The sequence below is a fragment of the Penicillium odoratum genome (assembly GCF_028828045.1).
Source record: "Penicillium odoratum strain IBT 22623 chromosome Unknown utg000001l_segment0_segment0, whole genome shotgun sequence".
Taxonomy (NCBI): Eukaryota; Fungi; Ascomycota; class Eurotiomycetes; order Eurotiales; family Aspergillaceae; genus Penicillium; species Penicillium odoratum.
Window position 1 is genome coordinate 3,878,043 of NW_026643143.1, and position 24,352 is coordinate 3,902,394.

Consider the following 24,352-nt stretch of genomic DNA (forward strand, 5'->3'; position numbering starts at 1 on the left):
GTTGGAGGACTTCTCAACCGGGTCAGCCCGTAGAGGTTTATCTGGGCTCCGTCCTCACCGTGTATCGAAAACCTGCACTATTCATACCCAAATTTTCAAACTGACTGAAAGTTAAGGTGATGACCCACTTGAAAGATAAGATCCCATTTGGTTACTCACGTATTTCACAAGCGAGTGGGCCACCTCCGGACACCATAGTAAATGCGATATTTCATACTCAAATATCCCAACAACCACGTTCTTCCTCTATCCCATTACTTGCCGATAGATTTTGATAAGCATTATTAGAAGCTAATATCAATTTCGAATATATTCGACTCTTCTAGTATCACGGTATTGAAAATTACATCTCAAATTAATAAATAAAATATATATTTCCAAGTCACCAAGCTATGAAAATTCACAAAACTCTTCAGAGAGACTAAACATCATATAGAAAGAACTAAACTTCAAGGAGAAGTCCCTACAGACCTTTAATGTTGAGTTAATGAGTTGTCATTTATCGCATTTACTATGGTGTTTGGAGGTGGCCCACTCGCTTGTGTGGCCCATTCGCATGTGAAGTACGTTAGTTACTTATATTTAGTTAAGCCCCACGCCGATGACAAATGACGCCCTAACGTGTTCCACATACGAGTGGCGCACACAAGCGAGTGGCGCACCCTCAAGCGCTAGCGGGGTTTAACATCTCCAACTTTCCAGCAACAACCTGTCGAGCTATACTTTTTCCACTAAAATAGATTGTGAATAACAAAATGTCTCTCCAAAAACAACCAATCATCTCCTCCAATGCACCCGCACCCCCACCATTCCTGTCGCAGGCCATTTTAATGGGCGACTTCGTTTTCTGTTCTGGCCAAGTCGGCTGTCACCCCGAAACCGGTGTGCTTCTGACAGGCTCGATCGGAGACCGAACTGTAAGCTTGCGCCTTGAAGTCTGTTCTTAACTATTCCATGCACTAATAACATGTGTTCCAGAAACAAATTCTATCTAATCTCCAGGCGGTTTTGGAAGCGGCTGGAACTACTTTGGATAATGTTGTCAAATGTAACATTTACCTTACCAGTATGAGCGATTACGCTGCTGTCAATGAAGTTTATGCGGCTACGTTCACGAAGCCCGCGCCGGTGAGTCTATACGCTTTTTTAATAAACTTATCAGTTGTATGACTAACAATGTTCAACAGGCTCGGACTTGTGTTTGTGTGAAGGAGTTACCATTGGGAACTGATGTTGAGATTGAATGTATCGCGGGTGTAAAGAACACCAATAAATCTCAGCTCTGAACAGGTCAAGTCAACTTGTCAGCAATTTCTTGAAGTGCACTTAATCCAACGCCATGCGATTCTGTCTATAGAATTGAACTAAGAACGCTATGCCAAAAAAAACCATAAAACCACCATGCAGCTAGCTATTGAGCCTGCTGTGCAAATTTACTATTTGCCCGAATCCAAGCACCATATTTAATGAAAACAAATGGAACCACGGCGATTGCTATGGAAAAGAATCCGAGCAGCGAGTTCGCCCAGTCGATCCCCAGCTTCGTATACATGGGGGTAGCAGCCATAGGAAGGAAGATGGCAAAAGAGGATCGCAATGTACTTGCTGCTGCAGAAGCTGACGCCGAGAATTGCTTGTACGCGTCCGTGAGGTAATTGAGCAGTGCGATGAAGATCAGCAGATAGCCGAATCCGAAGAATATTCCTGACATCATGGGCATGACGGGGCTGATGGAGAGTTTTGCAGACCATCCAAGCCAGAACAGGGCGATTGGGATACCTGGAGCTCCAACACAGGCCAAGGGGAGGCGGCGGTATTCTTCCAATTTTGCCCAGCTGTGGCCGGCAGCCAGGGCCTTACTGTGGTATCCGCTGTATAGGAAAAAAACGACAAATGCGAGGATTGAACCGGGAAGGACTGTGTATGGTTAGCGACTGAAGGGAAGTAGAGAATCAGGGATGCTCACTTGGAAGAAAAGCTAGTCCGCCTATGCCTGCTGACAGACCATACAAATCTGGGAGGGTCAGCTGTGAGCGTTGATGAGAATGGAGGGCGGTATACCTTGGAAAATAATGGGGTATGCCTGAAAGTAAAGGTATAAAATCGAATAGATGAGGGCAAGGTAAAGTGAACAGCAGAAGACGATCGGCTCTCGTGTGAACATGAGGAAAGGACGACCGAGAATGATGAACAGCTCGTTGGAGAGAGATTGTGCAGGTTTCTGTACATATCCCTCTTTCTCGTCGAGCCTTTCGCTCCTCTGGCGCAAGACCGGCACATACGTCTCAGGCATCGTAACCAGAAGAGGAAACCCAGGGGCGGCAATGATGAGACCAGCCCAAAAGCTCCACCTCCATGAGATGGTGGAAATGAAACCGGAGATAATGGGACCTAAAAGTGGCGGGAAAGTGGTTGCAAACATGAACCATGACATGGCCAATCCGCGGTGATGGGGATTTCCGTAAATGTCGGAGAAAAGACCACCAAGCACAGCATTAGGTGCTGATCCTCCCAATCCGCAGAAGAATCGAAAGACAAGAAGGGCTGGAAAGTTCGGCGCCAATGCGCATGCCATCATGAAAATGAGATAGATAGAGAAAGTTGTTACGAGAACGGGTTTTCGACCAAAGTGTTCACTCAAGGGACCGAAAATCACAGGACCTGGAAACAATTTAGAACTAAAAACATTTCTCATATCAGGATACATACCAATGGCAAAACCAGCCATGTAAAGGGAGGTTGGAAGCACAATTTTAATACCATCGTTAGGGATATTGAAATAATCGGCAAGCTCATCGCTGGCTCCAGATGCAATTGAAGATCCAAGAGAGCTATTAAACACAAAATATACACCGGCAACTACAATGTGAAGCTTGCGCAGCTGTTCCAAGCCATATTAGCAGCGTTGACTTTCTGGGAGAGTTTGGTACTGACCAAGGCAAAGTCAAAAGGATGCTGGAAACCAATTGGCGAACCAGCTTCCTGAGCACTGCATCGTGTATCTGGCTTGGAAATTATCGACATTCTCGATATTCCATTCCTTGCTCAGATTGAATGAATGTTGAGTCAATCATAGAGCAGGGTCCTCTTGAATATTGTTGTGGATCGGCTTTCAACCCGACCATTGTGGATACTTGAATGAAAAAATTTCCTGATGGATTGAATGGTTGTATATCATTGGTAGTTATTTCCTTGTTATAATGTGGAGTTTTACAGTGCCTAACATTGTGGGTTAATAGTATGGGTCCAGCTACGTAAAATGAACCCGAAGAGTTTTCGGCAGCCCGATCGGTTAAAGGCGGGTTCTTCAATTCGCAAAGAACTCCGTCTCCACCGGATCCATAGGTCACTGAGTCAGTCATACTGCAGGTTAAAAACTCATACACCATGGGAAGAGACACCATCTACATTCTTGGACTGGGGAGTATCGGGTCGTTTATTGCACAATCCCTTCGGTCGCTTGCCGACCCACCACTCGTGACACTTCTCGTTCACAGAGAAACCCTGTTCCAGGAACTTTCTGCAAATGACTGGAAACTTGGTCTCCGAGTTGGAGAGGATGGAGAATTGAAGCAAAGCTCGGGATTCGATGCGGAGCTGCTGGGAAAGACAATTTCAACAAGCCCAATACGTCACCTGATTGTCGCTGTCAAAGCATCAGCGACGGTGAGCGCTCTTGAGCCACTGAAAGATCGAATCGGACGTGATACTACTATCTGTCTTTTTCAAAATGGCCTTGGTCAAATTGATGATCTAAATCAACAGCTTTTCCCAGATCCCTCCATACGCCCCACATATATGTGTGGCATAATCCGGCATGGCGTGTACCTGAAATCAGCAAGCGAAGCGATATTATCGGGTCCGAATGGTTGCGTTGATGTCGGCTTTGTAGAAGAGGAGAATGAGCGTCACCATCGGTTCCTCGTCGACACTCTTGTTCAATCGCCAATGCTTCGCTGTGCTGAATTGAAACAGGCTGATCTTCTAAGAGTTCAATTGTTCAAATTAGCAACGAACTGTGTGCTCAACCCATTAACAGCGCTCTTGGACATCCGAAACGGCGAGCTTTTGACAAACCCTGCGCTCTGGCCATTGCAGCGTCAAATTTTGGAGGAGATTTCGCAGGTTTTTATGAAACTCCCAGAAATAAAAAGCCTTGTTCATGATCGTTCACTGTTTTCAGTCACGTCGTTGGAGACTATACTTCGCGACACTGTGGAGAAGACGGCGCGAAATTCGAGCAGTATGCGCGAGGATGTTAAGAAAGGTAGAAGTACAGAAATTGATAACATAAATGGATGGATTATCAAGCGGGGCAAGGGATTAGGGATTGATTGTCCAGTCAATACTTGTTTGACTCAACTTATACTGGCAAAGACCTAATAAAACGGGAATTAAATAGCTCCAGATTTCTGTCCTATGATAGGCACTCAAAGCCGGAATGCATTCAATTAGGGTGTACACATTTCTTCAAATTAAAATTTTATATCGTATGCCTGCAGCAAATTCCAAGTCCCGAGGTCATGCGCCCTCCGGCCGGGTAAGATCATAAATGGCAACCTTGAAAGTGGGCTACGGCAGGCCTTGATGAGACTCTAAATCGATTTTCAAGAAGTGCGATAATATCCCCATCAACATGTTTATACATATACAATATTGTTGCTGCATGGATGTAGCTTGCATACAGTGATAATCGAAATCGGCATTCCATGTCCTTACAGAAAATTTATTTCAAAACGGCGGATGGTGGCTATTTCATTCCATTAAATTTCCCACAAAGCTCTACTCCGCCTTTCGCTGGCTCTTCTCGTCTCTTGTCTGTTACATGTATAAAGAAGCTTGATTGCCTAGCCCCAAAAACCTTTCGCGCCTGGCCTTCAATGTTCGTCAATCCCACCAAATTTTTGGCTATTAAATTTGACACCTGTAAGCTTTTCTTCTTCTTCCTCTTCTTTCTGTTTCTTTCTCTTGTTCCTCTCCTCAGGCTTCTTCTTCTGCTAATCCCAATCCGCTCTTCTTCTTTAAACTCTAATTCTAATCCCAATCTTGCTCTCATTCTTCTTTCTCTTCTTTTCATTCTTTCTATTATTCTGTGTCTTGCACTTTCTTTTTCTTCTTTTTCTTCTTCGTCTTTTTCTTTTTCTTCTTTTTCTTCTTTTTCTTCTTTTTCTTCTTTTTCTTCTTTTTCTTCTTTTTCTTCTTTTTCTTCTTTTTCTTCTTTTTCTTCTTTTTCTTCTTTTTCTTCTTTTTCTTCTTTTTCTTGCTGCATTTCTCGTTAGTTCTATTGTGTCGCTTGTACTCATTGGATAGTCTTTGACGTTGGTCGGGGAATGATGCTCTGGTTCAATCACGATGTTGGACTTCAGAACTGGCGTGGTTTCGTCCGAGAGCCTGTCCAGCTCCAAAAATAGTCGCATTTGTTGAGTGTCATCGATATCACTATCATTTTGGCAAAGGATGACCAACCTTTCGCGAATATCCTGGCATCTGAGGATGAGGTCGGCAAGATTAAAGAAATTTTGTTCTTCTTTCTTTACGTTGGTGGCTAGGAAGCGAGCATAAGCAGTGGTGATTGATAAATCTGCCAGCAGCTCCTCCTCGCCTGGGTCAATGGTTTCCCGTCGCTTAGATACCCAGTGACTGGAAAGACTGGCAACGGCCTCAGGAGTGAGTACTGTGATCAGCGGTTGAAAGAGACCTCGAGCGTCCCAGGTAGTGGCAGGATTGTCACTCGTTTCGCAAAACAGGTCGCAGAATCCAGACCAATGGTCCCCGATCTGTTTCCCATACCAGGGTGGTTGCGTGTCCTCATAGCTGAGGTTGTTTAAAGTTGAATATGCCCTTGTAATGCAGAGATACACTCGGAGTGAAAGAGACTAAATCGTCAGTATGCGGCTCGCGAGGAGAACTAGGCTGCTTATTATTTGGAAACTCACATCCACAACAGAGAGCTCTCCCGATTCCATATGAGCTATAGATTCTTGACGCCATGATTCGGCTAGATCCACGGCCTTATTGATATCTCCATTATCGTAAAGGTCAGCGAGACTTTTTAGAAGAGCTAGATAGGAAGTTTCAAGTTGTTCGAATCCGAATTCTTCTGCCTTGTCAAGCTTTATCTGAAGAAAATTTGACAGATCGCTGTAGTGACCTTGTTCGAGGAGCGAGTCGGCACGTTCTGCAGTCACTGGGAATCGTGCCTCTTCATCGATAAGGATCCACTCATAGACCTCTTCAGCTTTCTCAAAAAGTCCCAGTCGACAGTATCGAACGAAGCCGTCGAGCTCATCCTGGAGGCTAGTGGTCACTTCCATCGTACATGTACTGATACCCAACCATGCCAGTCAAAAATCCTCCTTTTCATCAACTGTAGCTCTTTAATTGCACATATAAGGTGATCACTGCCTTCAACACATATATTCAAACTACATTGAGGCTATGTTCCATAGGAAAGCAAGATCCAGGTTCCCAATACAAAATGGAGACAGGATAATGTCTAAAAAATTACAATTCAGCTTCACCCACCGCCTTCCTACATCTACCTCCGAGCCGCGAACAGCTTGGGGCCGAATGGGCAACGACCGAGTATGCCTCCTATACTTCGACTTCGATTTGGATGAAAAGAGCATCAAACCCGTGGCCGACGGGGCAACGGCTGAACTCAAGTTCTCGCAGGATGTTGTCACGAGGTTTGAGCTCACAGACGTGGCACCGGCGGACGAGATCAAGCATACATCAGAGCAACAATATACTCAGCACTTCGATATCAATCCCAGTATAGATGCTGGGGTAGGTGGTGGTAGCCTTGGGAGCTATGGGGAAGAGCGCGTGTTTGATGGTTTGCCTAATTGGCGGTTTAAAGGCTCTCTATGTGTGCCTCGCCCAACTCAAGCAGTCTCATGGACATGGACGCGTGGTGGTCACTACAAATATTCACGCGGTGTGCCGATCATCAAGATCGGAGTTATTGGGAAAGACCCCCCAGACCACAATTTCATCGGTGCTGTGACGATGACACTCCAACCCCGCTACTCTTGGAGAAGAACAGAAAAGCACGAATTTCATATCGATTTTGCCCCACCCAATCCTCCAAGAAGTGAAGACTTATCCGCGAGGGTGGATGAATTTCAGAGATCTGTTGGAATAAAAGATACTGTTCAAGCTCAAAGTGGTTCGAAACCAGGGTTGGATATGGACAGTTCTTCCCCACCCAACCCTCTAGGAAGCGAAGACCTGTCCCCCAGGATGGAAGAATGCCAGACTCCTGATAAAAGAAAGGATACCGATCAAGCTCAAGGTGATTTGCAAGCAGGGTTGAACATGGTCAGTTCTATGGACATTTGGGTTGAGCCTGACCATGGAGAAACTGTCTGTCCATATCCGATGCCCGTGAGAAACATTGGTGCCTGATTATGGCCTGAATTATTCCTGGTTTCTGCCTGGACTCTATCTGGTATGCATAAAATACTCTTGTTTACAACTACACACGATCTCGTTCGAGCACATACACTTCTAACACATTTCATCTTTGACTTGCATTAATATGAAATGCACTTGCTCTCCTGGTTCCTCTCTCCAGGCTCTGACAACTGTAAAAAGCGGAATAAAAATGGATATTGGGTTGGTACGTGATGAATTTTAGACTTTCAAAGGGGGTGCGTATAGTAAGATTCTGGTATATATTGGATACTTGAATGGCGCCAAGTCTGGCCATTTTCACGGCTAATTTATCGTCACGTATAGTTGAGAGAGATGTACCGGTGTGATTATTGTCATTCTGGTTTCTCATCGATTCCGATGGTACTGCCGCGTTCACAGAAATAACCGACGTCATGACTTACTATCGCCTTGACATTATTAGCAACATAAGACAATTTATTCACAGACTCAAGATATTAGAGAGTCGTAAAACAATCTTTTTTTAAATGAGCCTTCGGCTCGAAATTTGATGGTGGTTGGCAAAATCCACGATTTGTAAGTTTTAACTCCATGATGCCATGATTCACTGTAGAGTTCCATTGAGTGCTTACCCTATGAATCTATTTCCAAGACCTACTTAAAAAAATTTTCATGCAGATCTTGATTGACTTCACCTTTTCTGACTTCAACTACTGAACTCTCCCAACATGAGGTTGGGATTGAAACGTGTGCCCTTGGGCTTGACCATAGTCACCACATTATGTATCACCAAGGCAGTCGGTTCGGTTGAATTATCAGTTTCCCGAGAAGGTGGAAATAAATCAAGTTCATTACTCTACGGAATCATGTTTGAGGTCAAACCACTTAACTCGCTCTGATTACTGTTGCTGACTCTATTTAGGAAATGGATCATTCAGGTAAGCCACCTTCGTGCATACCACATTATCACTAACAAATTTGTACAGGTGATGGTGGAATCCATGGACAGCTACTTCAAAACAATGGATTCCAAGGGAGCAGTCTTGGAATGACAGCATACGCACCTGTAGGGACGGTGGAAATATTTCAGGACACAGATCATCCTGTGAGCGATGCCATCACGTCTTCACTGGGTGTTTCAGTTCCAGAAAATGCAACTGAATATGTTGGTTTCGCAAATACCGGTTATAGTGGAATCCCGACTGTGAATGCTACATACAACAGTTCATTTTGGATGATGGGGAACTACTCCGGGACCATCAATCTCCAGCTTGTTGGATCACACAGTGGTATTGTTTATGCCGACCATAACATAACTGTTGACAGTACAGACGCAAATTTCACCCAAATCAAGACAACATTCAACTCCAGTATGTCGCCTGATGGAGAAAATGAGTGGCACTTGACATTTGATGGCTCAAAAGTTGCCGGAAGCTCATTGAATTTTGGATACATTCAACTGTTTCCACCCACATACAATGACAGGGAGAATGGATTACGCGAGGATCTGGCAACAGTACTAGAGAAAGTGAAATTCAATTTCCTTAGATTCCCGGGCGGAAACAACATCGAGGGCCTGCAGATTGATACTCGTTGGAAATGGAACACGACAATTGGACCTTTGGTTGACCGACCCGGAAGAGATAGCGATTGGTTCTATCCCAATACCGATGCCCTGGGTCTCGATGAATATCTATGGTGGTGTGAAGACATGAAAATGACGCCATTACTGGCGGTCTGGTCCGGCAAGTCCTACGGAGGAATAGTATCTGGATCCGACCTCCATCCATTCGTCGAGGATATCATGAACGAGCTAGAATATCTGTTTGGCAACACATCCACCAAATTCGGAAAAATGCGCGCCCAGAACGGTCGCACCGAGCCGTGGAAGATTGAGTATATTGAAATCGGGAACGAAGATGATCTCACTGGCGGGTGTGATACCTACCCCGATCGCTTCAACCAAATTTACACGGCCATCCATGACCAATATCCTAACATCACGCTTGTTGCCTCGAATGGCGACTATTCCTGTCTACCAGCACCGTTACCTGAAGGTGTTATTATCGATCTGCACTTGTATCGGTCTCCGAATGATTTCGTGGCGTTGTTCGATCAATTTGATAACCAGCCTCGAAGTCAACCGGTCATGGTTGGCGAATACGGATGTCGGAATACCTCGGATGCGGAGGGGACATATTGGTCGTTTATGCAAGGCAGCTGCAGTGAGGCGGTTTACATGATTGGCATGGAGCGCAATAGTGATATCGTCAAGATGGCAGCGTATGCGCCTATGTTGGAGCATTTTGGGCTTATAGCGTGGTCGGTAAGTTTGTCTGATTGAATATTGGTCCATCTCAAGACTAAACTCACAAACCCAGCCAACTCTTTATGGATTCAATTCAACTCCTGGATCGATGACGCTGTCGACATCTTATTTTGTTCAGAAGATGTTTGCTTCGAACAAAGGAGATATGGTGCTTCCGGTTAATTCATCCGCGGATTTTGGACCTCTCTATTGGGTGGCTACGAAGACGGACTCACAATATTATGTGAAGCTGGCGAATTATGGCCCGATGGACCAAGATATTACCATCAGCATTCTTGACACTAGTTCAGGGAGTCTGGAAATGCTCGCCGGGGCACAGTCTCAAGGCAACAAGCCTTATCAACTTGAAGTTGAGCCGGTAACCACAAAGGTTCACAGTGAGAACGGGACATACTCGGTCAAAATGGACCCCTGGGCAGTTGCTGTCTTGGCCGTTACATAATGAAAGTATGCACGTTCACGTCTCATCAAAGCGTTGACGCGACTAGCCATTATGGTTTTGCCAATTTCATACGGCATTTCTCGCATGGACAGCTCATCGCCAGTGAATGAGCTGATTTTTTCTTTCACAGCAACAATGTATAGTATTCAGACAATTCTACTAGACTTTAATTGAGTGCCACAGAAAGTTTTGCGGTAAACTGTCTTGAAATCCACTCCATCGCATGCATTATGGCGTGATGAAATGTCTATGAACTATGGAGATAGGCAATGATGCAGAAAACAGTTGCCAGCTCTAGAGTCTAGAGTCTAGAATCATTCAAGAACAGTCAGATGAGTAAATTAAGCTTCACAGAACAATCAAAGATGGTACCCAACATCTATGATCCAGCATTTCAGACTTCAGACATGTCCAACGCGAAGCAGGGGAATCTAGACTTCAATGCATGTAATGACCGTTTCATGGTACACGACATCCCCAATCTAAAGATATGACTATTCAGATCGTAAATCCTCCTGCAGCGAGCTCTAAATGAGTCTAATATCCCTCGGAACTACCCTAAAGTTGAAGTGTGGCACAGGCTTTGCCAGTAATAATATCCGGTCGAACCACAGCTTGCTCCCCTAGCTTAATCCACCGTAACATCCATATCGGCCGAGGGTATTACCAGAGTCATGTATCAAAGTCATAAGGTCACAGTTTCTTCAGTGGAATGTAACAGTATAACACAAACGGGACCCATCAATCCTCCCGAGACATATGCGATGCAGACAATTGGAGAGACAAACGGAGACTGTTTTGGATGATACTGGTTATGATTATTGCAGCGCCACTTGATTATATTCATGAAGCATCTGAGGTATGTGGACATGGTTGCATGAATAGTCGCTGCAACCTTGTCTTGACAGAGATTTTATTAGCTCTACCCATGAGCTATTTTTTCACAAGACAAGTCCTGCGATGGTGGTACAGTGCGCGCAGTTGAATTTTAGCTATCGGATTCTTGCAGGGACCGAGGGTTGGAGGTTGGTCGGGATGGTCGACAACGTTGGAATGTCTGAAGTATTGAAGCATTTACACACTATGTAGAAGAGGTCGTTATTAAATGGTTCAAGAACATTCCAAGGTTTTCATTATTCAGTCGCTATCTGAAATCTCTTAGCAACACTCTTTCTATTTTCAAGCTCCTCTCCTCTAGTTGAGCAAACCAAGCCATGGTTAACTCATCCACCAAAGCTATCATTTGGCTGGGCCTCACATCCCTAGCCCTGTCTGTCCCTGTAGACTCGAATTTGATCAAGATCGATAGTTCCCCGGAGAGCTATACGCCTCGTTGTTAGTTAATCCAAACAGCACTTTCTCAACTCGAATACTTACATTTTCAATCCAGGCAACCAGTTTTATAAAGTGCACGTGGGAGATACGTGTTGGGACATTATCTCGCAAAACGAAAACACCTTCACCATAGACCAGCTCCTGTGTTGGAATCCAGATATCAATCCCTGGTGCTCTAATCTGATTCCGGGTCGCAATGTTTGTGTCGGGGTGATCAATCCCGGTAAACTTTGTTAAGTTGGGTTCAATTTCGTGGTGACTTTCGTGAATAAACGCATGTTCATCTACCGAGCTCCTGGATATGTCGTGTTTAAATGTGAAGCAGTTCAAATTGATTGTAGATTGATGTATCTTGAAGTAAAAGCGAAATTGAATTGTCTTTACCTGCCTGTCCAGCATTTCTCCAATAATTCTCTCATGGTAATAGGTCGCACATCTGGGAACTGGGCATTCAGCCTGTTCTCTTTGGGCAATTGAAAAACACCATAGACAGTAAGCCGGCTGACTAGCGCTGTAACCTCTTTCAGCTCATCGATTGAATCCTCTTCTCCATCATCGAGACTCGGCGGTACGGTAACATCCCCTGCGTTGATCATATCGACACTATCGTACGTGACTTTGAATTTGGATCCTTTGTAGAGTCAGTGAGCATTCCAGAACTTGATAATAGAAGAATAATTACCAGTAATATCTTCTGCCATGCTCAAAATCTGGTTATAGGTGACTTTGTCTCCCACGATCACGCTAAACTCGGGCCACTCATCGAGATCCAGTGCTTTGATCACATAATTCGCCATATCATGTGTGTAGGTCATACATATCGAATCGTTTCCATCGCCAGGAATAGCAGCTTCACGCTTGGAGATGTTGATTCCGAAAGTGTAGGGGTGCAGGTTGGTTTGAATATGCGGCATGCCCCAGTAGTCCATGAAAAAACCTGGGATGACACGGGTGTACTTGAGCGAGCTATTTTCCAGACGGCTGGCTGCATCGAGCCAGTACTTAATACTAGGATCTATCTGGAGAAGACTGTTGTAGAAAAAAATTAGCGGATTGGACACGGGAGTGATTATTTTCGGCTCACTCTGCTGTTTGAATGAACGAGAATTCACTCGGAATGAACCGCTTGGTTGTGGCTGATAACTCCGCTGCATCAATCAAATTTAATTGGGATTGACTGGTCTCATCGGACACAAGGCCAATGGCAGATATGATGGTGTGGACGTTATGAGTATCGAGTGTCTTTGCCAAGGACCCAACATCGTCGTAGTTGATTTGCACAATCAGGGCTCCCGGCAAAGATGATTGCTGAGCGGACTTTTATTCAATGAGCAATTGTCTTGATCAAGAGTAAAAATAAGTCTTACTTGGCGAGATAGCACAATGACTTTGAATTTAGATTCTTGAAGCAACCTCTCGACCAAGGTCTTCCCCACCCCTCCCGATCCTCCGGCAACAGCGATGACAGTCATTTTGATCTTTGCTAGGCTCTTCGGACTTTTTGTTCATACAGGCATAGGATCTGCGTCTGTACTGCGATGATCCTGGCTGTCTCTGTATGGCGCCCAATTGTTGTCTGCGTTGTGAAGATCGGAATCCAAGGCTCGGGTTTCACCTCCGATCTGCCCCACCAATTACCAATCTGCTTGAGGATCTTTCAACAATTTCAAGACCACAACTAAGTTAGAATTAGGCATTATCCAGGGGCAATTAAACGATCAACACACCAAAAAAGCATATATTTCAATTAAGTCTAGTTTCGCATAAGGGAACACCGATACGAGATCGGGGTCCAGCCTCGGGCTTCATCATCGGCGTTCATGACTAAGACACCGAAGCGATATAAAAGAAGATCCCGCTCTCCGCGTCTTCGATCAGTTCACTCAAGTTTGACATTCTTTACCTCTCACATCCATCTTTCAAACACAAAACAACTTTCAATATGTGCATGAAGGCTCAGTGCTCCACCTGCAGTAAGTTTGTTGATGAAAATTACTTAGATGCTATGGCTAATCGGTTCCTAGACAAGGTGTCCTGGTGGGGCTGTGGCGCCCACATTCCGTCCGTCATGGACTCTGTGCCTGAGAGCAAGTGGTGTTCGTGTGCTCCTCAGGTCGAGAGGGAGGGAAAGAAGTACCCTCCCAAGGCTGCTAGATCTTGACTAGATGGCTGTGTGATTTTCTAGGTCAATGGGTTGTTTAGCGAGGCGATTTCGGGTACAGATGTGATTTGGTTATTCCATGGGGATGCAGAGTCTCAACTCTTTTGGTGACTCTGCCATGAGGATATTTCGGGTGGAATTGACATCATATGTGAAGAAATAGATCTCCCTTAAGATAATTCTATAAGATAATCCACTTCTTACGTCCCCTATATCATCTATTCACGTACATGACCTGCTGGCAACCTTAATCCCGCCACTACTTCAGCCTACAGATAATTAGTTATCACATGTAGATAGAAGTAGGACGCATATGCAAAGAACTAATACCACTTAAGGGGGACGAAGAAACGCAAAGCGAAGATCAATTGTGTAACTCTATCTATGAAATCTATGATAAATCCGTGATGAAATCCCAACTTCAAAATCCAAACATGAAGCCCCTGGATCAGAGGCTACCGCAAGATTCCAAGCCTCTGGGACCGTGATTGAAATCCCTCATTTCACGTAGTACCTACCATCAGGTTCGCGTCCATCGCCCCAATCTGTTCTGGCTATACCAATATTCTGTCTCTTGCTGTGGTTCCACTTCTCTTGCCTCTGAAGCAAGAGAGATTGGAGATTGCTCTCCGGTAGCGTCATCAGTCTCAGAATCCTCATACACTGCAGCTGCAGTAAGGAAGCTGTGAAGTTGATGTTCTGCGGAAATATTCAGGTCAGAATCGCCGCGTTCTGCAGCAGCAGCAAGTGAGCTTTGAAGCTGCTCTTCTGCAGCCTCATCGATTTCGGAATCACCATGGTCTTCTGTAGTAGCAAGCGAGCTGTGAAGCTGCTCCTCGGCAGCGGCGTCTATATTACAATCTTCGTCCTTGTCCTCGCCCTTCTCCTCGCTCTCATGCATACCAGCGGTAGCAGGCTCTTCGAATGCCCTCTCCTGGTTGACCTTGTGAGTGCGTCTGCGGACCTTCTGGAGCATAACCTGAACCCGCTCTGCGAGCAAATTGGCAGGTCCGAGCATGGCCTCCTCGGCCTCATCTTGGAACTCCAGGGGAAGCTACAAGTTGATTAGCTTGACATATTCTAGTCAACAGTCCGTGCAGTTGCAGTGCACTTACCGGGTGGCAGCGGTGGCGAACATTTCTGCAATGCTGGCATGCCCTATAGTCCTCGTTCCACATACAAAAGTGGTCAGGGAACCTAGCCAGTCGGAGAAAGCATCTCTGGCAGGTCTCCCCAAGGGATCTGGCACCACGGTTTCTCTTGGGGGGCATAGTGGAAATTGTTTAATTTCTTGATATTTGGCCTAGTATTAGCCATATTTACTTCGGCCTTTGTTCTGGATGTCTGTTTGATGCAGATGCTGTCTGAGACTTACATTAGTAGACTGAGATGTAGCCTTGGAGGTTGGTCGTTATTGGTATTTGTGAAGGTGCACGTGGGAGTCTTGTCTGGATTGAGTATTAATCAGAAAAAGGTTATATACATTTCATATATGCTGCAGTAGAAACGAGGTCTAAAGTTTTGGAATGCTCTGTGGAGCTTTCCAACAAAGGCTCCGGGGTTGAGACATCGTCCAACCTTGAAACACTTTGAATGTCAATATTTTATTGCTAGATATGGCAGGGACTTTTTGTTAGATGCAAACTACACTGTGTTAGTTGAAACAATGCTGCAATATGTTCTAGTTCAATACGTGTTTATTTTTAGGTTTCAACCTAGGTAAGCAGAAATGGTACTACTTAGTTTGATATACTCTTTGTCTTCGCTCGTGTCTTACGGCAATAGTCCTTGACTCGGTCCGAGACCAAATCATGGTTGTTTAAAGAAATATGAGGTGTTTTGAGATATCCACTAATAGGCTCAATATATCATTATCCTAGAAAAAAGCATTGCCCGGGCTTTGAATCGTTTACATCAAGTGATATTTTAGCATCGAACTAAGACACTGAAATTGATGCTTTCTATATTGAACAATAGAGATTTAATTTCTAGATTATCAATCACACTGTACTTATTCCATTTCTACTCCTAGATTGTCTAATCTTGAAACAGAAGATTTAGAGCAATGTTGAACTTCTCAGCCTTTAGTTCCAAATTTGGACTAGCGCAAGGTGGGCCATTAACTTGGCAATTCCAACATTACCGCTTTGGCTATTCTGCCAGAGATCAATCACTAGCCACAGAGGCTGACGAGATAATGTCTGTGGCAGTGCTTAGTCTCCCGCTTCTCCCTCACATTCACAAAGTGAATTACGACAACAACCAATTAAGACCAGGGTTCTGAGGCTCCATTACATTCTTTTGTATACATCTTGGAATTTTGCAAACACATACAATAATCCCGCCTAACAAATACGGTCCTCCTTCAGGCACCCCAAAAACCCTAAACGCTTCATTTGGCTGGGCGCATTGCCATTAATCCCCAGCCCAGTCTAAATACCCGCTTTGAGGGGTTCTGCAAGTTAAAACTGTGTTTGAAAATCTGGGTGGTGGTATTAGGACGTTTTCACGATCAACTGGACTGCCCGTTGGCCCGAAGGAACTTCTTTTCACTTTCTTATATCATGTCTACCGCACCAACATCAGCCCAGGCAGGCAATTCAACGGCTACTTTCGGACCCACAAATATGGAGAATCAAGCCGTTGACGCACAAGGTGCTACTCAGACAAACAAAGATGATCCCAAACCTGTCAACTGGGAGTCTGAAATCCAACTAGTGTCGTCACTGGCAAAGCTGCAAGAGCTCGAACGCAAGGTGAGTGTTACGTACCTTGCGCATCTTTTCGTCTGTGAACATCTCCTTGTCAAGCAAACATCATTTCTCCGAAGATCAAGACCCTAGTTTAACATCTCTAGATCCACGAACTTCGTCCGTTCGTCCCAGCCGGAGTCTTAGAGCCCCTTGGCCCTATATCAAGTCCAAACGGACCCTCAACCAACAACCCAGTGGCTGAGTCACCAGCGGCTCTACGAAATGATCTTCAAAATGTAATCCGCTCTCGAATTTCCGATATCGAGCAATTCCAGTCCATGTGGCGCGGTCCGGAGATGAGACCTGTTTGGACGCATGTTGAGGCGCGCCTGAGAGAGGCTAATGGCCAGATTCTCCAACCTACGGGCATGTGGGAGAAAGACTACGATGTTCTCCTTGCAGAGCTGTCCAAGGCTGAGAAGGCAAAGGAAGACGAGCGGTTACGAGAAGAGGAAGACACCGCGCGCACGAAGGCGTTATCATCAGAAGGAGAATGGACTTCTGTCATTGAAAGATTTGTCGAACGGGCCATCCCCGGTGTCCGTGTAATCAAGGGACAGAATCAGACTTCCCTGGCTATCGCCCTTGCAAGGGCTGGAATGGTCTTCCTGGTCGCAGGTGTGCGGGACTACAATTCATCTACTGTGTCTGGTTGGCAGGTATCCAGCAGAGTGGCACCAGGTCGATCCACGACCAAACTTGAGCAGGCAGTTCTCGAATGCTTAAACTCGCGGCCACGCAAATGGGATCTCGCTTTCTTATTGGTACGTGCCTGTACTCGATTAATAAAAAAAAGACTTTCATTGGTTCTCACACGCTTTTAGGACATGATCGCATCATATGCAGATATCAAACAAACACCTTGTGCCAAATGTACCCAGCTCACCAATAACGCCGCACAACTCCCAACAATCCGCCGAGCGCAATCCACCCAACCCTCAACAGGTAATCAATCTCATCTCTTCGTCTTTAACGCCTTTCACCCAAGCTGCGCTTGAAAAGCGCACTCTGTTCCCAAAAAGCACACAACTTAGAATGCAAACCATGCTTCTGCTCTCCAATTCCAATCAATTCCAGTTCCGAGTGTCCTGGTCCCAGCTGGCATGACGACGATCATTCCCATGACTCCTAGTAGCACACTCATCGTCCCGATTCCAATTATACCGATTCTGAGCAGCAAGACTATTGGTTCGACAATCGTCATCATCATCATGCTTCCCATGAACAATATCATGCCAGTAATTCGCGGGGTATTCAACTCCATTCACATCCCGATAACGCCTCGGCACATGATGCTTCTCCCCCTTAGAATGCGACCCCTTCCCCCAGAAGAACAATACTCTACTGCACTCCACGTCCCCATGTCTGGAACCTTGTACATCCGCTGGCGATAATCGTAGCGCTCTTCATCTTCTCGACGAGCCCAGGGTAATTGGGCCTTTGGCTTTGATTTGGAAGAAGTCGAAGTAGATCTAGAATTGGCAGCTCGAGAGGAATCCGAGGAGCCATCCCATACTGTGTCGTCGGAGTTCGGGGAGTTGGATGGTGTAGGCTCCTTCCAGCGATCCCAGTTCGTGCTTTTGATAGGCTTGTTGCTTTGATTGGATGTTGTCAGTCGCTCTGGGGACGTGGACTTGGAATTGGATCTCGATGATGAAAACCTGGGTTTTTTGTTGATCACACCAACATAAACGTCGGGTCCCTTGTTCGTCATGACATCCAGGAAACGCCAGTGACGTGGCCAGCTGCTTGAGTTTCCTGGGCGAGGGTCTTTAGGCCAGATCCAGCCTATATTTTTCTTCTCTTTCGGTGACATCGTTCCTCTTGTTGTCTTTCTGTGGCGGTGGTGGTGGGTGGCTTCGGCGATAAAGAATACAGTGTGAAGGAATCAGAGATGAGGAAAGTTCTTGGTCAGGGTTGATTGTTTGGGGAATTCGAAACTTAATACAGGAAAGAAGAAGAGAAGTTCTCAAATATGAAAGATTCATAGTCCTGAGTGTTCGATGCAGGTACAGCATCATGCTTGGTTTTGTATAGACTAGTTCTCAATCCAATTGACGTGATACAGACAGGATCTTGTTCCCTTCGTTCTTTGTTTCTTTCTCATGCAAAGAATTCATACGCTTGTTTCCATCTTCTTACAAACAGTTTGAGAGTTAATATTACCAAAAATGACTATAGTTTTTGATGCATGGAACAACATGAGGCTCTTTTCCGGAACTATGTGGTTTCAGGTCTTGATAATGCCATCTTTCAAAAACTTACCCGGGACAAAGAATTGTTATATTGCTTGCAGCTAGAGTCTTGCAAGTACTCCAGTGTCTTACCAAAGTTCTAAGAGGGATTACATGTACAATAAACAAGGAGTTTGATGATCCCAAACCGGTTTTTGAAGGTTCCGTCATGCTGGGGAGTTCAGGGTTCTCACTCCAGGGCCTATGAAGGAAAATTACAGAGGGGCATAAAAGTTGGGGTCTCATGATCTAGATTGATACCTTGAGTGGCATGTAGTGAAGAAAATACATTGACTAAAAATAAATATCAGTGGGAACTATTGAGTATGAACCTGATGCCAATTTTTTACTAAGAAAAAGAAATAAACCAGAAAAAGAAGCAAGAATGCATCCCAACCAAAAATCCACAAACGCCGTTTTCTTGCTATTAGTCGTAATGTGTCGCTTTCAAGAAATGGATAGCGCCTTAAATGTCAAAGAAATATATCCATAAGAAGGTCATGTAGCTCTATCCTCTCTTCAGATAAATTTAAAGGGAGAATAGGCCGAAGCTGCCCGCAAACCATGTGAAGGAAAAGACGGTGAGCAGGGCCATACCGACGACGAACTTCAGACCCTGGCGATGAGTATCCGATAAGGCACCATTGCAAGTGACACAGAAGAATCCTAATAAGCTGTCAGTCGAGTTTCTTAATGAAAAGAGCGAGGGGAAGTGTGCACTTACCGCTCAGTGGTGTGGAAGACTGAGTAAAGTACATGCCGAAAGCATATCCAGAATCTGAGCCGAGATATCCCGCGCTGGCAGTGTCGCTGAGAGACTTGTCCGAGTCATAGACGTAGAGCGTGTAGCTCGCTGTCAGCAAAGGGATAGTGGCGGTCTTCTCATAGTCGCCCGTATCCCAGATCGCGGTACCAGTTGCTTCCATGCTCATGTTCTTAGTCACGGTGTAGGTGACACTGTTCAAGCTGCAGGATGCCACCACGTCCACGGCAGTAGGCGAGACGGTGACAGAAGTGTAGTTCCACACGAAGGTGATGTTCTGTCCGATCTTGTAGTAGGTAGTTGTTGTTGAGTCCGGTGTGAGCATGGAGATACCACCCTCGCCAGCAGCCGGGTTAATCGAGACACTGGAGGTAGTGGTCGATGATTTGGTCTTGGTGTTTTTGGATGTGCCTGTGGTGGTGCCTGTGCCTGTGGTGGTGTCTGTGTTGGTGCCTGTGGTTGTGGAGCCACTAGCCGTCTCATCACTGGCGGTCTTGGTGTTGCTGGAGGTGCCGGTCTCGCTGGAGGACTTGGTAGAGGTCTGGGAAGCGACTGTGGTGGTTTGTTCGGACGTGGATGCGGATGTCGTTTCGTCTAGACAACAAAGTCAGCGGTTTTTTAGGAGATGCGAACAGACCATCCGTACCTGCACGCCTGTCTAGCATGTCACGTCCAAAGATATTTCCATAATTGGACCAGGGCCAAGCCGAGGCGATCGTCCCCAGTAGCAGAAAGGTGTAGATAATGCTCAAAATAGGCCGCATAATGACAGTTGTCGTGAATAATACCAGGCAATTGAAAGAAGTAGACTAGAGAGCAGATAGGAGACTGAAGGTTCCCCTGATCCGAAAAGAGCCTTAATCAACAACCCCTTGCACCGATTGGCAGAGTGGAGTTCTGTCGTGGTTGAAATATCACAATCCGCGTCTAAGAAAAGGCTTGCAACCCTTCTTTGGCTTAACCAGGATACCCAGGAAGCTGCTTTCTGAAGAGTCGAACGACGAAGACGATGTGGAGGGCGATGAAAATATCACGTCGGACGATCCGGTGGACCCTGGATTCTGTCGATCACGGAGGAATGTGTAAAATTTGTGGATTTGGTGGGGGGAAAGGGGGGAGGAAGGAAGAGCAACGCCCTAGATCTAAGCAAAACAAGTGAAAGATTGCAGTCAAACGAGCGACATGAGCAAGTGAAAGCAGAGTTTGTGAGGCCGAAGGAAGTGGTGTTTGAAATGTGTTGCGGGGCTAGACCCAAACTGGCCATTGTGGCTGTCAAGGCATGTGAGACATCAAGGCCTATTTATAACTTCATCCACATTATTTGATCAGCTTGACTTTTTCATATCACGATGTCGCAGTTGAAATGTGTTTCCAAATCTTTTCAAAGCTTTGTTCGGAGACTCAATTCTCCTTAAAGTATTTACATTCTTGACTCGTTGAACCCTGAAACTACGAACATCCCCTTATCAGCTGACCCACCTTCGGCAAAAATAGTACACAAATAAACCAAACTATTGGAATACCCGATAACTCACCCAATTCGCTATCGACTTGTACTGGTGGGATGTCCAGATCACCAGAGCAGCATTCCCTGGAGTGTATGAGGTGAGATTTAGTTTAGAGTTTGATTATACAGTTTCTGAGTAAACAAAATCATAATCAAAGCTTCATCGCAATAAAATTCAAGAAAAGCAAGATTTAAGAACACAAAGATATGAAGCTGCGGTCATACAATTCTTCTTCTGCTATTTATTTTTTGCTTCAAAAAATTTTATAGACTAAAGAAGGCTCGAATAAGATCAAGCTTCCGCAGGGAAGATCCATCCCGGATGGTTCTGATTCATGTGTACGTATCGTGAATGCTAGCGATGTCTCTTTCGAAAAATGCATTGATAAAGGAGGTTTAAAGAAGAAACTTATTCTTTGGCCAAAAAATTGTCATAAATAGTCTTCTTGAAGCTCCTGGTATCTTTTTTCTTTTCTTCTCTTCTTCTCTTCTTCTGTTTTGCTGAAGTCCTAGTCCGATTGAGTCTTGGTGAAATTTTCATCGGCTGTAAACACATGGCTTAAATCAAGTGGTGTCGATTAACATAATATGAAGGAGGCAGTTGCATTGTATGCTGATTTTATATTAGGCGTTACGATCGATAGGTAGTCCTATGGCAAATTAATTATCGATATGCAACCCTATTGGGTTCCCCTGTTAAGTGAGTGCCAATCAAATTTTGACTAGAGAATTTAGAGTGCATATAATTAGAGGCGAGGATCTAATTCGCATTACCGCAGGGTGACTACAAGCGGTTACTCAAGGCACTTGAGAAGTTACTGTGGCACGGCAAGCAGATGATCAGCCACCCGTAAACTTTAACCTCTAGCGATCTTCAATGCAATTACACGCAGATCTTATTATGTATTTCGTGTAGACATCAAGCTAATGAGCAAACAAAGTGGAAAGTCAATATATTATCATTAAACGCCAGTCTATCCAATGTTTGACCAGGATCCCAGTGAATGTACAGTCGTGAAAATAACCTCTTCATCATCATAACCAATGATTGAAAACCCAAAACCCAAAACGCCCCTGATTCTAAGATTCTAGGATTCTAAGAGGATGCCTGGAGTTCGACAGTGTCGCAACCAGTGTAGCTGCCAGTCTGGGCAAGGTTGACATAGTACAGGGCACTGTCAGTGCAAGCTAGAAAGAAACCAAGTCAGCCTTGCATCCAAAAAGAAATCCAATAAACATAAACTTACCAAGCCAGCCACCCCAGTTCTTGTTCGATGTCTCCAGGTCGCCATCGCTGGCAAAGCCGAAGCCAGTGCTACCGGTCGTGGGACTCACGCTCACCTCAACAGGAGACTTGCGATCTGGGATCGGTTAGAATACGGAGACAAATGTGACGGATGTTCCAAACTCCAAGCTAACTTACCATCCTCGGAAACGAGAGCAATGGCCCACGGCGCGCCGTTCTCCGCCTGGTACCGCACCGTACCGTTCTTCAGGTAGAATGTCGCTGCGTCCTCGGCGCCACCAGTAAACACCGCCAAGCTGTTTAGCGGGCCGGTAGACCTGGTGGTAAGATACAGGCCGTTCAAGCTGCTGTTAGAAGCGCCCGTGGTCTGTAAGGTGAATGTCTTTATCGCGGGGCTAGCGGTGGCGGTGGCGGCGAGGAGGGCCAGAGTAGCAAGGAAGTTCATTTTGGCTGGTTTGATACAAGCTGACTCAATGAAAAAAAAAGTGTAAACTGGAATGATAATAATTGCAGACGAAGAGTAGGAGGATGGGGGGAGTGAGGTATTTAAGGCTGAAAGGTTCTCCGTACTGGGGGTTGGAAAAAGCTGGGAAATTGTGTGGAGAAACCCGCCACAAGTGGGTGAAATTATGAGGATCCGCGATCGTGGGTTCCTTGGGCTGGGTTTAAGTGTAAAGCGGGCAGTGCTGTGGTTGGTACTAGAATAATTGTCGAGTTATGAGGTCTACATCCCCTGCTGTCATTATGCTGCAATAAATTGAGTGATTTTGGAAGCTGCAGTTGAAGGTCCACAAGGTCAAGTCAAGGGGATCAGCCACATCCTTTGTCGTTCGTGTCGTTAGTGTTTTGCAGATAGCTGATCTGTTCGAATTGTTTCGTTCAAATGAGTAGCCTTCTCCAGTCAGTGGGGTAGGGATTATTTGCCCCAGTCACTAGCTTCTACTTGTCATCCAATCATGGTGAAACAGTTTGGTAGATCATCTCCACTTCAGGGTAAAGAAAAAAGAGCCCGAAACAGATTTCATTGAGAAGCTTGAAGAGTCGAGGGGCAATTGACATCAGATTGCCTAAAATAGCAAAGAAAGAATCTTTTCCAAAACCGAAAAAAAAATCTGCAAGATTATTTATTAGGGATGAAATGCAGAAGTTGGTCGAAACTACAGTAACCATGGACTTCACCCACAGCAGCGAAGACCCCTGAACTCTTGGCCTTGGCCGTGATGTGATTGACCCACAGAATTTCCAAGTTACCCTTGGAATTACCGACAGTGTTTCTGAAACGAGCCGTCATTTCGATATTGTCTACAGAATATTCCATGGGCGAATTCAATCACTTCCGAGGGAACCCAACGTGTACCGGAACCATGAGCATGCTTGGGTAGCCGATGCCTTCCGAACATTATGTAGTCGGAAAAGAAGCACTGCAAGCTGAAGCTCAAGGGGCTCTGGGTGCAAGGGATTGTCTCACAAGTGAAAGCGTGCGTACATGCAGAAATTCTGTAGCATTGGAACTGGCGTGAGACCCAAAATTTAATCGTTTTACCCATCCCAGAATGTTCAAGAGCTTGAGTGTTGGATCAAGACTAAGTATATGCAAAATAATGTATGGAGATTCTGGAGTCGGACTGTTTACTCTGGAATTTCAAAAAAGGCGGAGAACCGATTATGGATATTAGACAGGCAGAATTACACCGCCTATCACTTATGAGTCATCCGATGAGATGAGCGTTTTAAGTCAAGTTTATCTAACCAGTCAACTATGTCTGTGTCATCCTATGCACATTCCTCAACCCTCAGGGCTTCTAGGTTTGACATCTTCAAAGTGTTGCCTTGAAATCCTGCAAGGCTACAGCTTCTCTAGCTTCTAGCCCAAACCTCTCAAGGGGTTCCCTTACCAATATACAATGGACAATGGGCAATGAAGAGTAGACATGGATAGGTTTCTGGTAGTATAACCTTGGGATGGGAAACAAATCTGATTATTTTAGGCATTCAGGCCGCGATGCTTTCGCCTACGCTTTGGCTACACTTTGGCGGTTGGGTATGCAATGACGCGACGATCTTGAGAGACACGTCGCCGAGGAGACTACAATCCTCGAGTCGTGAGATCACCAAACCCAGTTGATTCATCTTACTCAACCTGGCCATGTTGTACAGAATATTTAATAGTGTAGAATCACCTGA

General features: G+C 45.3%; 13 protein-coding genes across 13 annotated transcripts; 6 read left to right on the forward strand and 7 right to left on the reverse strand.

The window, feature by feature from the left end:
• Window positions 1-755: 755 nt before the first annotated feature.
• On the forward strand, window positions 756-1,286 carry N7520_001486 (uncharacterized protein; the record flags this gene model as incomplete). The annotated part of the gene is made up of 3 exons (XM_057135421.1): window positions 756-917; window positions 979-1,128; window positions 1,188-1,286. 3 exons carry the CDS (start codon window positions 756-758, stop codon window positions 1,284-1,286), a joined length of 411 nt encoding a protein of 136 aa, XP_057001357.1.
• Window positions 1,287-1,411: 125 nt separating this feature from the next.
• Window positions 1,412-3,024, reverse strand: N7520_001487 (uncharacterized protein; the record flags this gene model as incomplete). The annotated part of the gene is made up of 5 exons (XM_057135422.1): window positions 1,412-1,917; window positions 1,967-2,014; window positions 2,062-2,661; window positions 2,710-2,881; window positions 2,935-3,024. 5 exons carry the CDS (start codon window positions 3,022-3,024, stop codon window positions 1,412-1,414), a joined length of 1,416 nt encoding a protein of 471 aa, XP_057001358.1.
• A 363-nt stretch (window positions 3,025-3,387) lies between these two features.
• Window positions 3,388-4,383, forward strand: N7520_001488 (ketopantoate reductase family protein; the record flags this gene model as incomplete). Its single annotated transcript, XM_057135423.1, has 1 exon — window positions 3,388-4,383. One exon carries the CDS (start codon window positions 3,388-3,390, stop codon window positions 4,381-4,383), a length of 996 nt encoding a protein of 331 aa, XP_057001359.1.
• Window positions 4,384-5,085: 702 nt separating this feature from the next.
• N7520_001489 (uncharacterized protein) lies at window positions 5,086-6,314 on the reverse strand (the record flags this gene model as incomplete). Its single annotated transcript, XM_057135424.1, has 3 exons — window positions 5,086-5,271; window positions 5,352-5,876; window positions 5,937-6,314. 3 exons carry the CDS (start codon window positions 6,312-6,314, stop codon window positions 5,086-5,088), a joined length of 1,089 nt encoding a protein of 362 aa, XP_057001360.1.
• A 178-nt stretch (window positions 6,315-6,492) lies between these two features.
• N7520_001490 (uncharacterized protein) lies at window positions 6,493-7,410 on the forward strand (the record flags this gene model as incomplete). The annotated part of the gene is made up of 1 exon (XM_057135425.1): window positions 6,493-7,410. The coding sequence occupies one exon, from the start codon at window positions 6,493-6,495 to the stop codon at window positions 7,408-7,410; it is 918 nt and encodes a 305-aa protein (XP_057001361.1).
• Window positions 7,411-8,126: 716 nt separating this feature from the next.
• N7520_001491 (alpha-L-arabinofuranosidase A) lies at window positions 8,127-10,169 on the forward strand (the record flags this gene model as incomplete). Its single annotated transcript, XM_057135426.1, has 4 exons — window positions 8,127-8,273; window positions 8,321-8,336; window positions 8,385-9,724; window positions 9,780-10,169. The coding sequence occupies 4 exons, from the start codon at window positions 8,127-8,129 to the stop codon at window positions 10,167-10,169; spliced, it is 1,893 nt and encodes a 630-aa protein (XP_057001362.1).
• A 1,715-nt stretch (window positions 10,170-11,884) lies between these two features.
• On the reverse strand, window positions 11,885-12,976 carry N7520_001492 (uncharacterized protein; the record flags this gene model as incomplete). Its single annotated transcript, XM_057135427.1, has 4 exons — window positions 11,885-12,135; window positions 12,187-12,533; window positions 12,589-12,821; window positions 12,872-12,976. The coding sequence occupies 4 exons, from the start codon at window positions 12,974-12,976 to the stop codon at window positions 11,885-11,887; spliced, it is 936 nt and encodes a 311-aa protein (XP_057001363.1).
• Window positions 12,977-13,446: 470 nt separating this feature from the next.
• Window positions 13,447-13,665, forward strand: N7520_001493 (uncharacterized protein; the record flags this gene model as incomplete). The annotated part of the gene is made up of 2 exons (XM_057135428.1): window positions 13,447-13,477; window positions 13,505-13,665. The coding sequence occupies 2 exons, from the start codon at window positions 13,447-13,449 to the stop codon at window positions 13,663-13,665; spliced, it is 192 nt and encodes a 63-aa protein (XP_057001364.1).
• Window positions 13,666-14,185: 520 nt separating this feature from the next.
• On the reverse strand, window positions 14,186-14,936 carry N7520_001494 (uncharacterized protein; the record flags this gene model as incomplete). The annotated part of the gene is made up of 2 exons (XM_057135429.1): window positions 14,186-14,719; window positions 14,781-14,936. 2 exons carry the CDS (start codon window positions 14,934-14,936, stop codon window positions 14,186-14,188), a joined length of 690 nt encoding a protein of 229 aa, XP_057001365.1.
• A 1,293-nt stretch (window positions 14,937-16,229) lies between these two features.
• N7520_001495 (RNA polymerase II mediator complex subunit MED27 domain-containing protein) lies at window positions 16,230-17,525 on the forward strand (the record flags this gene model as incomplete). The annotated part of the gene is made up of 3 exons (XM_057135430.1): window positions 16,230-16,421; window positions 16,523-17,182; window positions 17,265-17,525. 3 exons carry the CDS (start codon window positions 16,230-16,232, stop codon window positions 17,523-17,525), a joined length of 1,113 nt encoding a protein of 370 aa, XP_057001366.1.
• N7520_001496 (uncharacterized protein) lies at window positions 17,486-18,234 on the reverse strand (the record flags this gene model as incomplete). Its single annotated transcript, XM_057135431.1, has 2 exons — window positions 17,486-17,713; window positions 17,764-18,234. The coding sequence occupies 2 exons, from the start codon at window positions 18,232-18,234 to the stop codon at window positions 17,486-17,488; spliced, it is 699 nt and encodes a 232-aa protein (XP_057001367.1).
• Window positions 18,235-19,181: 947 nt separating this feature from the next.
• On the reverse strand, window positions 19,182-20,179 carry N7520_001497 (uncharacterized protein; the record flags this gene model as incomplete). The annotated part of the gene is made up of 3 exons (XM_057135432.1): window positions 19,182-19,318; window positions 19,377-20,009; window positions 20,062-20,179. The coding sequence occupies 3 exons, from the start codon at window positions 20,177-20,179 to the stop codon at window positions 19,182-19,184; spliced, it is 888 nt and encodes a 295-aa protein (XP_057001368.1).
• Window positions 20,180-22,018: 1,839 nt separating this feature from the next.
• Window positions 22,019-22,613, reverse strand: N7520_001498 (uncharacterized protein; the record flags this gene model as incomplete). The annotated part of the gene is made up of 3 exons (XM_057135433.1): window positions 22,019-22,110; window positions 22,170-22,283; window positions 22,346-22,613. 3 exons carry the CDS (start codon window positions 22,611-22,613, stop codon window positions 22,019-22,021), a joined length of 474 nt encoding a protein of 157 aa, XP_057001369.1.
• Between the last annotated feature and the right edge of the window lie 1,739 nt (window positions 22,614-24,352).